General features: G+C 43.1%; 1 protein-coding gene across 1 annotated transcript in view; it reads right to left on the reverse strand.

The window, feature by feature from the left end:
• Positions 1 to 9,355: 9,355 nt before the first annotated feature.
• GCC2 (GRIP and coiled-coil domain containing 2) overlaps positions 9,356 to 15,170 on the reverse strand; it is a 69,863-nt gene continuing 64,048 nt past the window's right edge. The window contains exons 22-23 of the mRNA XM_066577505.1: positions 14,467 to 14,668; positions 9,356 to 13,807 (exon numbers count right to left, since the gene is read on the reverse strand). Coding sequence (XP_066433602.1) covers positions 13,737 to 13,807; positions 14,467 to 14,668 — 273 coding nt within the window. The 3' untranslated portion in view covers positions 9,356 to 13,736. The remainder of the gene's footprint in view (positions 13,808 to 14,466; positions 14,669 to 15,170) is intronic.

Here is a 15,170-nt window from a genome sequence, read left to right on the forward strand (position 1 = left end):
AAAACTACTTTGGTGTCTTCATTAGGGCTCATTCACACGACCGTGGTATCGACACAGTGACAGTAAGTAGGCTTTCATTGATCCGTTCACATTAGCGTAAACACTGTATGTAGATACGCACTAGAAAAAGATGGCAGCATGCTCTATGTCTCCGTATACCACTCAGCATGAGCCGTATAAGTTTGTATCAGCGCGTATGCACATTCTGTCCGGGTGGTGATTCATATGCAACCCCACTATGAAGCAGAGCGGAGAATTAAAGAAAATAAAGTCATGCTGCGCATGACCGCATGAGCGAGGTACACAGTCTATGCCGGCTCTCACAGACCAGTAAAACGCTGCGGGACCCCTATAGCTTTATACAGATATGGTTGTGTAAATGAGCCCTTAGGCTGAAAGAAAAATATATGAAGTAATGATTTATAGAATTTCTACTAGCATTGACATCTACTAAGGCCGGTTTACAGTAAGGCTGTTTTTTTTTTTTAGCCAAAAGTTTGTCTCTAGTAACATTGGTGGCCTCTGATAACACCAGCGTGTGCCCCCGTGACCTTGCTGCTGAACCCACGTGATGATCTGCTCGGTGTCCCCTCCTCCTCTTGCTAATGCAACCCACCCATCTCCATAATCGGCGACGGGTAATACACTAGTACAGTACAATACTGTATAATTACACTCCAATGTAACAGCACAGAGAACACAGTGATAACGCTGAGGACAGATAATGATGCCACCTGCAGTCCTATGTAACACCACAGAGAACACAATGATAATGCTATGGATAGATGATGTACTGTAGTACAGCAGATGTCACCTGCAGTCCAAAGTAACAGCACAGAGAACACAGTGGTAATGCTGTGGTCAGATAATGATGTCACCTGCAGTCCTATGTAACAGCACAGGGAACACAATGATAATGCTATGGATAGATGATGTACTGTAGTACAGCAGATGTCACCTGCAGTCCAAAGTAACAGCACAGAGAACACAGTGGTAATGCTGTGGTCAGATAATGATGTCACCTGCACTCCTATGTAACACCACAGGAAACACAGTGATAACGCTGAGAACAGATGATGTAGATGTGAGCTGCAGCCTATGTAACACCACAGATAACACACAGTGACATGTTCAATAACATGTTAAATGTTCATTTATTCTTTACAGAAATCAAATATATTAATTTATTATTATTATTATTATTGTTTTTGGTATTAAAGACTGTATTTATTCTCAATTAATTGTGGTTTGGTGTGTTTTTTGGAACGTCTAAAACTAATTAATTGGATTTACATTGATTCCCATGGAAATAATTACCTCGAGTAGCAACGGTTTCAGGTAAAGCCGATTGCTTTCGGACAGATTACCAACATTAGTAGAGGTTTTACTGTATAGATAAAAGAGCGGAGACATGGTGTCAGTAATTTGTATTTTAAAAATCAACAGGAGGAGCCATGGGCAGTAAAATGGCACAAAGATATGCCAACCTTCTTCATGGCAAAACTGGAAAGTGACTTCCTGGTGTCTCGCTCTATGAAACCACTGGCCTTCTTACACTACATTGATGACATTGTAATCATCTGGACTGACTCCAAATAAGAGTGAATACAATTTCATGAAAGATTCAATGAATTTCACCCCACCATAGAGCTACTCTGATACAGACATTCACTTGCTGGATGCCAGCATAAAAATTCTAAACTACTCAACACAGACATCCCTGTACAGAATATTGGGGCTACCACACCCCTTCAATTGATTATCAAATTACCAGGATACCCAGAAATTAACTGCTCCAATACACAGAGAAGGAAGAAAACAATCGTGTACCTCCTAGTAGTGGCCTACAATCCACAGCTGGAGGTCCTAAAGAAAACCGCTAAGAAACTCCATCATACCCTACACAAGGATGGCCGTCTGAAAACCATATTCCCGGACCCTCCACTTCTGTGTTACAGGCAACTTCCAAATTTGAGGGACTTTATAATCAGGAGTACATTGCCCTCTGATACACAAAAAGGAAGCATCCCTGTAAGGTAAGGAGCTGCAAGACCTGCTCACATGTACTGACCATGGACAGGATACAAATCCCCAACACACAGCAGGACTATAAGATCCTGGGGACATTCACATGTTCCACGTCTGATGTTGTGTACCTGATCCTGTGTAGGAAATGTCCTGTTGGAGGAACAGGACAGAAACTGAAAGCGAGGATGAGATCTCACCGCCACACAATTAAAGAAAGACTCATTTACCCGCCGTTGTGGGACATTTGTGCAGCCAACGACACAACATCGAACAAATGAGGGGTGTTATACTAAAACATGGCTTCAAATCTCTAAGAGGCAGTAGGGTCCAAGAATACACATTTATTAAAATGTTTTAGTACTTAGTGACTGTATTGGTGTTATGAAGATTATTATAGTCTAGTTATGAAATTGTTAAACAGCCAGAAATATGCAGCCGCTCACCAGAAGATGACTAACTGTCTACCGGCTCTTGGCAGGGAGACTGCTTCTGAGGATGATATCATCCGTGTTATTTGTAATTCAGCATAGATTAGTTTTTGGTTTTTCCTTTGAGTTCACCACAAATAGGGGCTGGAAGTTTCAGAATACAAATACAAAATGTTAATCAGTTTACAGTAGGATAAGACTACACAGATCGAAGAACATCCACACTACGGCAGCTGAAAGCTACATACAATTCAGCTTTCATGCTTGCAATCTTTTTCTCTCTTTTTTTCAAAGTTTACGTTCAAGTGAGATTTCTGCTAAATTAGGCTCATGATGAACATAAATGACCAATTAAATATCTGTATACATGAATAGTAATTTTTCTGTGTCAATCAACTAAAGGCCCATTAAGACTCAACAATTATCGCTCAAGATTCGCTCAAAAGCCGTCTTTTGTGCGATAATCATGTGTAACTGCACTGACATTGTGCAGTTTTCGTTAAGCCTTCGCTCATCATGCTGAAAGACAACAATGAGTCTTATCAGGAATTCACACCGGGATATAGCTGATACTATTGTTTCAGCTGTATCCCAGCTCCGTGAACACAGGCGGGGTATGAAGAACACAGCGGTCCAGCTGTGTTCTGCATCCCCACTCGGAGCGCTCAGCTGTATAACTGCCGGGCGCCCTGAGCAGAGAACAGCTGGATGCAGAAGACAAGTGTCCAGCTTGTCTTCTGCATACCCCGCTTGGAGTGCTCAGCTGTATTACAGCCGCGCGCTCCACACAGAGAACAGCTAGATGCAGAAGACAAGCGTCCCTGCTTGTCTTCTGCATCCCCCGCTCGGAGCACAAAGTGATTGCTCAATGTTTGAGCGATCACCTTGCACTTGAAGGCACACAACGATTGACGCTCAAAAGACACCTATTGAGTGATAATCGTTGTGTCTAAATGGGCCTTTAGCCAGCTCATATAGGTTTTAAATCACATTCCTTGAGGTTTTAAAAACCTGGCTTTACAGGTCCATAGAAAGTGCCTAGGAGAAACTCAAGATAAAACAGCCTGAGTTCAGGAAAGGCTGGGGAACCAATGTTCATTACAGCATGAAAAAAAACCGTTAACAAAAAAGAAGAAAGTCAAAAGTTAACACTAAACATGTTAATCATTTAAAAGTATATACAGTTCTCAAGAATAAGGGTGCATGACCAATTGTTTGTTTTCAGGAGGAACTATTAGAAGCCGTGGTCATGCAATTGAAAAACTTATTTGTTCTTCATTCGGAAAAGAAGCTGACTAGCCGATAATTGCATACTTAAGCCGAATGCTCACGGCTGGGTCAGATTCCGACTGCGAGATCTTGCAGTGGAATCAGACCCTGTACCCCGGCGGTAACCCCCACGTACCTGTGCGATGTCTTCTTCTTTGTACTATGGATGTGCCAGCTGGCGCTCCACTGCAGATGCGCAGTGCAGAGAATGACGTTCCGGCGATAATGCGGATCCTCAGCGATTTCAAAATTGACATTTTGGAATCAAAGCAGGATGGACAGCTTCCATTGACTGCACTGGTAGCCGTCCTTGCGAGGCCCGCACTACGATAGGACATGCTGCAATTTTCCCCACGAAAGCGGAAAATCGCAGTTGGTTTCCACTTGTGGACATGGAACAGCGTTTTGCATAGCATGGCTATGGGCAGTATTTGCTGCGGGATCCAGAGTCGAACGTCCGCTCCGGATCCCGCAGTGCAAATACTCCCGTGTGCATTGGACCTTGTTCAACCTGTAATCTAAAAATACAATGAGAGTAGAAAGACTGGACAAGGAGCCAAGATCAGTAGAAGAAACATCAACTTTGGTGTCTACAAGACAATATCTATAGTGTGAAACAACCCTAACAATCTTGTGCTATCAAGGAAAAGGTGGCTCAAAATGTCTGAACCTTCTGCCAACAAATGTCAGCATGCCTGTCAGTTATCCTATTCCCCTGTTATCTTATGTCCACCTGCATTAGGGCCCATTTACATGCAACGGTTATTGCTCAAAATTAGTTCAAGCGATGGCATATGAGTGATAATCGTTACATGTAAACACTGCCATCATTCACTCTTCAGCTGAACGATGATTTTAGGGTGAGCTTAAAATCCATTGTTCAGCTGGAGAGAGATAACAGGGACCGCATGCTGTATTCTGCTTGGGAGTCGGAGATTACATTGTATTCTGCCGACAGCCCATGTCAGAACAATGGAGCTGTGTGTAGAGCTCAGACCACATGCTGTGCTCTGCAAACTGTCAGGACTCGGGGTCCGTGAAACTGGAAGTCCCTGAAAATACCCGCAACCCCTGCCCCTACCTACTTGCCCCCCTGGGCTAAGCCCCAGGGCGACTACTGGGCGACGGTCCCTACACTCACTAAGGAAGGGGAACACTGGGACTAACAAACGGACAGACACTGGAACAAACAACAGCAAGGAGAGTCAGACTATCCGGGTCGGCAACGAGAGGGTACGCGGTACAAGAGGGTCAGGCAAAGGCAACGTCAGGTCAAAAGCAGAGAGTCAATATCAGGAGTCAAAACACAAAGTATGCTGGTGTAGCAGGGAGACCAAACTAACACTGGCACTGGTCTGCAGACACAAGCAGGTTTAAATGCTGTCAGAGCTCCCGCCCCAGCAGCTGATTGGGGCGGGCAGTCTGACAGCAGCTGAGTGCACCCAGCAGCACTGGGCAACCCACCCTCAGCCCTGCAGGAGACACGGAAGGAGACACATGCTTGGTTGCCATAATACTGAGGACACGACGCGGGGCAACACCCACCGCATCCCTAGCAACCCGGCGGCAAGGAGGAGCTCGGCGGCCAGGGGAGGTGACGAGGACCAGGGCCCCCCTGCGTCGCACATGTGACAGAAGCGGCGGTGCGGGTACGACGGACCTGCGAACCGCCAGTCCTTACAGCAAACAGCTTGCAGAGGCCTTTTTACACGCAAATGAAGCAAATAAAGTTTATGGACATTGGTGTCCATTAACACTTAGTGCAAAGCAATCGCTAAAACTGTCGTTTGAAAGATTGTCTTTGCGTGTAAATGGGCCTTTAGGGTTGACGCAACGAAAGTAGTAGACAACAGCTTTTGCCTACTTGAATCAACTAACATTGATTCAGACTTTCCCATTGCAAAGGATTGTCACTTGTAATGCCTTTTCTATAAAAAGGCAACTGTGAAGAGTTGTAACTTTAACTTAATGACACTAATATCTATCTATCTATCTATCTATCTATATATATACACATACACACACATATCCTGTTTCCCTGAAACTAAGACAGAGTCTAATATAAGTTTTTGCTCCAAAAGATTTTACTTTTTTACTTATCACCTGGACACTATTAACATTGACTTTTTTTTTTTTACTGTAGATAAGGCTTATAGTTCAATCATCCTGAAAATTCATGCTAGAGCTTATTTTCAGGTCTCCTGCTCACCAATATGGCCACAGTGAGGAGTACTTATGGAACATGAAACGAATACTTAAAAGGAACCTGTCAACTGGAACATGCTGTCCAAACTGCAGACATCACATTATAGAGCAGGAGAAGCTGAGTAGATTGTTATACGGTTTTATGTGAAAAGTTTCAGTATAACTGGTATTTTATTCATTTATACCTCTGCCTGAGCTGAACAGTCCAATGGGCAGTCCTAACAGTCATAGACAACTGTGTATGGCTGTACATACAGTTGTAGCTGTCAATCACTGATAGGACCGCCCATTGGACTTTTCAGCTCAGAATGAACATACAAGTTTTACTGAATCGGTTTCCATAAAACTATGTAACAATCAGCTCAGCTTCTCCTGCTCTATAACATGGGGTCTGCAGTTTGGACAGCATTTTCAAACTGACAAGTTCCCTTTAAATGCTGCTCCATATAAATTCCTGCAGGGCTGCCAATGATCAATGGGGAACTTGGGACTCAATTGAGGGGTCCCAACAGCGAGACCTATCCTGTGGCTAAATGATAAATGTTGATTGGGAGCAACTCCTTTACAATACACTCTGCTCACACTCAAACGTTTACTTCCCAGCTTGGCATCACTAACATTTATTGCTCAAAATTGCTGCCAGTGGCATTGTAATACCCAAAGCTTCCATCGCTCCAGCTGTACCAGGTAAAAACAATGCAGTTTCCTAGCACATCCATAACTGGACTAGACCTGGGAAATTGCACCAGCTGTCATTGTGACCAACAGTTTATGCTCCATTAAATAACTTAGAAGCTGATTTATACATGGGAGGCTATTGTAACAACACTGGGATCTCTTCCAAGTAGAATGTTACCTTTGGATTAACAGGGTGCAGGAATCAGACTTTGACCTCAAGAGCTAACAAACTGGTTTGATATGTAGATTGGAATAGATAAAATAGAACTAGCAAAGAAGATATACAAAGTAAATATCAAGGAAATGGACACTTTCAGTATTTTACAGAAAGCAATGTTGTATTGCTATAGCCGAAATACTTACGTTTTTAGTATATGCCTTTAAGTTTGTATGACTACCATAAGCTACAAGTGTTCTGCGTATGAGCCACTTGTTCCTCTGCTACAAGTGGTCTCTCAGAAACTATTCCTTTCACATAAACAACCAGACGGTCATGTGATGCCGACGTCACAAAAAGCTGCAGTTGCAAAAACTTAAATCCCACATTTATGCAACTCTGCATACTGCATGTCTACCTGAGTTTTAGTTCTACATAACATTGAAAGGGTCTCTCTCTTTTATAGTAACCCCGTATACTATTCTTAGCAGAGGTAATATCAAAAATTTGATTGTATGGTCTACAACTGCTTTGCAATGGAGGAGTACAAATTTAAGAAAGTCTACAGAATATGACAATCACAATGTAGTGTCAGCTCCTCAGGAGACGGGAACTACTCCAAGCTGTGGTGGAGTTACTAAAGTTTCCATTGCTAGCTTAAATGTTAATTGTGCCGTGTCACTTTTAGCAAGCATAGTCATCCCTAGTAAAGCAGGTCTCTTCGTTCTCTGGATCAGTCGGTGTCACAGAGGTCAGACCTCCACAGACCATAATCCTATGGCATACTCTATCAATATACAAGTAGCTCTGGAATAGCCAGACGTTTTAGGCCGCCTGCACACTGGCAAATTTGCATTGTGGAATCAGGGGTAGGCCGCCTCCAGATTCCGCAGCAAACACAGCTTATAGCATGCAATGGCAAAACGTGATTTCCTCTACACGAGCGGATTTCGCATGGACTTCAATGGGAACCGTTCGACCCGTGGGCCCTTCCACAATCATCATTGCAGAAAGGTTGCAGGATTCGCGTCATCGCCTAGCGACAGCGCGGCATAATCTGTACTGGCGTGCGCCGGCTGGCACATCTGCAGCACAGATTTAAAAGACTACAGACAGGTACGCAGGGCCACCGGACGCGCACGGGCTTGGATCCTGCATGTGGAATCCGAACTGTCCGTGTCCAGGCGGCCTTAGGCTGGGTTCACATCGGGCGGAAATCTTACGGAATGTCTGCAGCGGGACCGCACGGAAATTCCGCAAGATTTCCGCAGCAGAAAGGCTGCTTCAAAACCCACGCCATTTGATGCGGGGTTTTGAAGTGGCTGTATCCCATAGAGAGAGGAGAGTCCGCACTAGAAACAGCGACACAATTGACATGTCATGGATTTGAATTCCGCGTTGCATGTCAGTTTCCACGTGGCTTGTTCGCAGCGGACTGTTGGCAGTGTGTGAACAAGATTTTTGCAAATCTCATCCACTTTGCTGCTCAGTCTCCGGTTTAAAAATGCATGCGCAATTCCGCCCTGTGTGAACCCAGCCTTAAGGTATGGTTACATAGGGCGGAAAAGTCCACAGCCTTTCCGCAAGACAAAACACAGTCAACATTCGCAACATTGGTGCGGATTTTGACTCGAAATCAGCTGCATACGCACAGCTGATTTCAGAAGATACAGCGATCACCTCTAAACTCTAAAGTCTTCGGCTGTCAGCACACTCATTTCCTCGAAATTGCCATCACCGGACCACAGCAGTGCTGAGCTTACTAGAGGTGAAGGAGTGCACTGACAGCCAAAGTCTTTGGAGGCGAGCGCTGTTTTTTTTAAATTGGCTACGGGTGGTATGCAGCTGACTAGGTGCAGATTTTGACTTTGCTTTAGATGCGGACATTCTGCAGCATTTCCGCCCTGCATAAACATCCACTAAGGGCTAATACCCACGGACAGATTGTTGTGGCTAAATTTGCTGTCAAACGCCCGCTGCAATTTTTGCAGCAATGTCCGTTCATAGGCATGCTGTGTTAAAAGAATCTCCCTGTCCACGAGCGGAAATCAACTGCAATTTTCCGCTCGTGGGGGAGAATTGCAGAATGTTCTATTTTGTGCGGAAAATCGCAGACGGCTTCCATTGCAGTCAATGAAAGCCATCCGCCCCGCGCTATTCTGTGCAGTGGGCACTGCGGAACTATTGCGGGAATCTGCGTTGTGCTGCACTGCGTATGCAGCGGATCGGGATAGGCGAGTATAGGGTCTCTGGCGTCGCCGGGTCTGATTCCGCTGCGAGATTTCGCAGTCGGAATCCGACCTGGCCATGGGCATGAGGCCTTAAAGTAGATCAACTATATTTACATTTTATTTCTGACAATCTTGTCATATTATTGCTGCTTAAACAAACATAGGCAGAAGTACAACTAATAAGCAGATCACACCGGCCAAAGACAGTCTAAGCTCTTCCAACGAGCACCAAAGTCCTAGTAAAATAGGACATCCAGGAAGAGGTTAGAGTTTATAGAGCAGGCAGATTACACTTACATATGATAATCAGAGGCGTACGACCTTGTAAAGCATAAGAAAATAAATGACAACACGCTGAGTAATCACAAATGTCTTTATTAGAAGAGATATTACAGTGTGCAGAAATTGCATGTTTTATTCACAGTTTACATAGCTTTAGGCATTTTACAATCTGTGCATTCTCCAAAAAGAAAACTGGGAATGCCGAGCCTCCCCATATCCCAGGGCTCCAACTAGGGTATGCTCCCACAAGTACAAGCTTTTTTGTGGTTGCAGCTTATTTTTTCACAGCAATGGTAAAACATGGAACCTACCCCTACACTCCAGCCCATCAGCCCTTCGAGGGAACATTTCATTGTGGAGAAAAAGAACTACATACAAGTCTAACTCCAGAACAACCTTCATTGTGAGCCCAGTTATTTACAGAACGAGCTTCCTAAGGGGCATCTGCATGCGACGGGTTTGTGGGTTTTTTTTGTGATAAAATAGTCACAAAACCAGCTTGTGTGAATAAGCTTATCTTTTTACCAATCTGCTTTATCTACAAATACAGACATCAAATGTGCAGATTGACATCAACTTTGAGATCAGCAGATGATGTCATACTTAGAGGGTCTCTCAGAGAGGCACAAACTAAATGGAAATACATTCACACTAATCAGGCAAATAAACAGCGTACAAATTTTAAGTCACCTTCATAATAAAAATGGGCTAAAAAACATATCCTCCTTGGCATGCATACAATAGTTCCATTCTGACAACTTACCGTAGTGTGGAATACATTCTCAATGCCAGTCTATAGAAAAGCTGCTATACATAGCAAGGAGTAATATTAGCGTGCCTGTACAATGTATTTTAGAGTTACAAGTGAAATGACAATGATATAAACCCGGCAGTAAGAAATGTAGCTATTTCTCACAGCAATTAGTCAAGATTAACAAATTAAGTAAATTGTTACACATAGACTGGACTGAATATTTCAAGTAAAAAAAACTTCCAATAAGAACTATTGCCCCTACTTCTAAAGGCCCATTTACACGGAGCCAGGATCGCTCAAGAATTGCTAAAAAGCGATCGTTTGAGCGATCATCGTTGCATCTTAACGCGCGGCCATCATGCACTTTTCGGGCACTGCTAGCTGATCTTTAAATTCAGTCCAACCTAAAAATCGTTGTTCAGCCTTATCAGGAGTTCTCCAAGGGTAGTGCTGATAGCATTGTTTCCCGTAGGAGAACAAAGGATCTGAGCACAGATTAGAGCCCTCAGGCTATTAACTGCATTCCGCTAAATCTTCATTTGCACGCCTAATTGGTACTTAAGTAAATGAGTAGCTACTTAATAGTTCATGCAAAATGATCGCTCAAAACAGTCACTCAAACTGTCGTTTGAGCGATCATGCCTCAGTGTAAATGGGCCTTTACAGATCATCGATTTACATCTGGAATTCTCAGCAAAACTACAGTGCACTTTGCATAGCAGTCAGTCTTCCGCACCATCGAGGATATGGCAGCAAATTCTGGATACATGTTACTAAATGTTATTCCTTAACATGGAGTGTAAACCATACTTCTACTGCAACACTTGCTGTTGTTTAGTTGTAAACTATTGATGGTTTATCCTTAGGATAGGTCATCAATAGTAGATCGGCAGGGGTCCATCATCGGCCAGGCTTGGTATTACAGGCAAAATTCTCATTAATTTCATTTGAGACTTGGTCTGCAATACCAAGTGGGAATGGAGCAGTCTGCACGAGCACACCGACCTAGTGAACAGCTAATTGGTGGGGGTCCCAGGTGACAGACCCCTACAGATCTACCACTGATGACCTGTCCTAAGGATAGGCCATCAATAGTTTAGAACTAAACAACTCCTTTAATGACAAAGAAATTGTGTCAGGCAAGAAGAAATGTAAAATAAAATATTGCAACTTTGCATTAAGTTTAAAAATGCAGAGTCTTCTGATCCCGTAGTCTACAATACAGCCCACTCTCCACACTACTTTAACTGTCATTGCACATTTTTAGCAGCTATATACACTAGATTTCACATTTAAAAAGACAAAAGGAAGTATACTACACTGCACTTTCTGCATGAAGCTACCCAGCCGAGTAGCCGTATACTCTGCTCTTTCAACTTGGAGTGCAGTCTGATTAGTTTTCATAAGATGAAAAGAAAATGTCATAAACAGCATTTCTATTCTACAATGTTTCCCAACCATAGTTCTTAGGAACACTGGACTTTCTCGAGCTCAATCAGGAGTTCCCCAGAACACAGCAACTACACCTGAAGTTTGACAAGGAAGCAGATTTCAGCCTCCCCAAAAGATGCTCTGTTGAGCTGGGTTCACACAGGGCGGATTTGCCACAGAAATTCCGTCCAGAATCTCGCTGCGGCAAATCCGCCTGTGGCCGGGATTTGTCAGCCATGTGGATGAGATTTGTCAAAAATCTCGTCCACACGGAACGGCAAATCTGTCGCGGTAAGCCGGCAGAAGCATTCCCCGGCCGCACCATATCAAATTTATTTATTTATTTTTGTCCATTGCAGCCGTGCTGCTCTCTATAGGAGCGCTGGCTGCAACGGAAAAGCATGCGGCCAAGCCGCTCCAAAAACCGTGGCTAAGTGACGCGGGTTTTGAAGCAGCGGTTTCCCGGCGGAAATCTCGTGGTTTTCGCTGCGGCCAAACCGCGAGATTTCTGGCGGGATTCCAAGGCATGTTTGACTACGCTGTGGGATTCTGTCTGAGGGTTCCATCACAAAGTACAAAAATGGAATTGAGAAGGAACTCCGAAATAAGACATTTCACTTCCACTAGACAAATGGACACACTTTAGTGGCGTCAAGTATACCGTTCGTGTTAATTAGATTTAGAGTAAAATTAGAGTAGTCGACTATGCTCTATGCTTCAAATCTAATGAAAATAATACTTGTCAAATGGATACCAAATTGGTTCTGTTTGGGGGTAAGGTCTCATTTTTGGTATCTTATGGTGTTACCTGATGACAAAATCCCACAGCATAGTCAAAATACTGTGAGAATGCTCCCTAAAAGCAGTAAACATATTTGGGCCAAATTATGGCACCATGCAAGAATTCTAGAATGCTTTGTCTGCCCCTACACCAAGCTTCTTTGGCAGGAATGACGTTAGGTGTCCTCCAGGAGTGGAAACATTTTAAATGCAGCTCACCTGGGGTAATAAGGTTTGGAAACACCAATATATAGTTATTAAGAGAATCACAACAATGCAACTGTTCAGCTAGGCAAATCTCAAAATCCTGGTAGCAGCCACCAATAAATCCTCAGTATATGGTTTGTAAATGTGGCGCAGACTACAGACTGTTGTAATAGAATGGAAAAGATCATCTGCCCTGTTGTGTTTTGTAATGTCTCATTTCCAGCACAAATAATTTAGTTAATATATTAAAGAAATGCTGTTCATACAGTTCCTTAAAATTGTATGTAGAGTACCTAGAAACTGGAGGAACCCTTTAACTCCCAAGAACGCAGCAATTTCCCCAGTGACATGCATACAGGCAAAAGGAAAACTAAATAGTCTATATATGATTCCCAATATTGGTAATAGACCAAGGTGCTTTGTTGTGGCTTTTTAAATAACCACTTAAAGGTCCATTTACATGCAAAGATAATCGCTCAACATTCCTCAGAAACTGACAGTTTTGAGTGATCATTTTGCATAGGTACTAATGGGCTAATTAGCCTATTAGTAGCTAACGAGCTTCATTTCCATGTATTTATAGAACAGCGGGTGGTCTGTTATCTAAATACATCGCTATTGTTCTCCAGTGGGACAACAGCTGAAAGAATGTTATCAGTGTTGCCCATGGAGAACACAGCATGCCGTCCCTCTCAGCAGGGACAACGGATTTTAAGCTGAGCTGAACTCAGCGATGGACGAAGAGTACACGGTAAGTGCACGCAACGGCTTGGACGAATTTTGAGCGATAATCGTTGCTTGTAAATTGGCCTTTATCCTTAGATTTCTTTACAAAGCCACTTTTCTGCTCTATTATGACTTCTATGTATTCTTTGGTTTACATCACTATACAGAGAGTAACATATTATCTTTTAGAATATATAACAAATTCCTTCTTCCTTTAGAGAAATTGTAAAATGTTAAAGAAAAAATCTGCAATGAAAATTATTTTGTACATATTGTTTTTTTGCCATGGAAATAGAACAGAACCAATATCACAGAGAAATCAATAAAACACCATATAAATTAAAGAAGAACGTACAGTAAACAATGGTAAGAAAGTGTGCTGTGCAGATTGACTTCCCCGAAAATACTTTAACATCATAATAGGCACTCCGATTTGTTTTTCCAGTTTGAACAGAGATTCAGTTTCACAATCAAGAACTTTACATAAAAACTTAGACATAAAGAGGAATAAACAGTGCAAATCGAGGACGTTTTTTGTAGAGCCATCAATGGCCTTAGAACTACCGAAGCCCTGACCAGCTGTGGAGATAAGAGGCCCATCCAGCTGGCCGTGCCGCAGACTCTTCTTCCCCTGTAGAACAAAAAGAAACGTGAAAATATTAGTATTAGATTAGGAACTCCATGCTTGTCACTGGTGAAGATAATGAAAGAAGCCTAAAATATATATTGAATAGAGATGAGCGAATATACTCGTTTCGAGTAATTACTCGATCGAGCACCGCAATTTTAGAGTACTTCCGTACTCGGGTGAAAAGATTCGGGGGGCGGCATGGCGGAACGGGGAGGGGTAGCAGCGGGGGACAGGGGGGAGCCCTCTCCCCCCCCCCCCCCCCACTCCCCGCTGCAACCCCCCACTCACCCACGGCGCCCCCGAATCTTTTCACCAGAGTACGGAAGTACTCGAAAATCGCGGCGCTCGGGCGAAAGAGGGGCGCGGCCGAGTAGGTTCGCTCATCTCTAATATTGAACATTGAGTTGCAGAAAATGTGCCAAAGACTAGAATGCACAGCGAATGCATCATAGTTTAGAAAAGTTTTGTGAAACAGGGAAGGGACTAGGATAGAACTTCAAGCATTTGGGATATATGTTGTATCCCTGTACTCCAGAAAATCTGCCATCGTTAGGATGCATACATTTACAGGGAAAAAACTATTGATAAAGCTCCTGCACACTGTATACTTCCCAAATCACTCACGCCATGCACCACTGGTTATCACACTAATGTCCTACCTTGAGCAATGGAAAAGAGTTTTGCTTTTTCTTCAGGACTCAGTTGCAACATAGTATCTATGACTGGAAGGAGTCGTTGCCTTTCACTGCCAGCTTTGAGAAAAATGAATTGCAGCAGGACGTTTTTCAGATATTCTAAATTGGCAACTGACTTTTCTCTTTCCTGGTTTCTTTCTAGTCGCCGGATTTCATTCTTGAGGAGCTATGGCGAGAAAACTCGGTTACACACGATGTAAAATAAAATAGAAAAAAGTAGGCTGACATTGACATAAATGTATTAAAGGACATCAACTGAACAAGCTCCCTTCAGAATACAGCCATCTGGCTGCTGAGATGTTCCTAGAAATCAGCTGATGTAGCTACGGGAAAGTAGCTCTGGCTACTAGAGGGTGCACCAAAAAGTGAACTTCTCACTATAACGACCAAAGTTGGAAAAGTCGCTTCAATTAATGCAATATACCCTCCCCTGAACATGGAATATTAACTCCTAATTTTTTAGAAAAAGTTCTAGACATTTTATTACCGGTATTAGAACACAGTAAGCAGACTTGCTAGTGCAACCAACAGTTTAGCTATGTAGTGTTACTGCACTGCTGTTAAGACAGTACAGATGTATCAATCGGCAGTAATATTTCTGTTGCGCTACACAAAAAGTGTACAAGTGCCACAAAGACTATACTATTTACGTAGTGGCCATTGCCATT

The sequence above is a fragment of the Eleutherodactylus coqui genome, chromosome 1, assembly GCF_035609145.1.
Source record: "Eleutherodactylus coqui strain aEleCoq1 chromosome 1, aEleCoq1.hap1, whole genome shotgun sequence".
Taxonomy (NCBI): domain Eukaryota; kingdom Metazoa; phylum Chordata; class Amphibia; order Anura; family Eleutherodactylidae; genus Eleutherodactylus; species Eleutherodactylus coqui.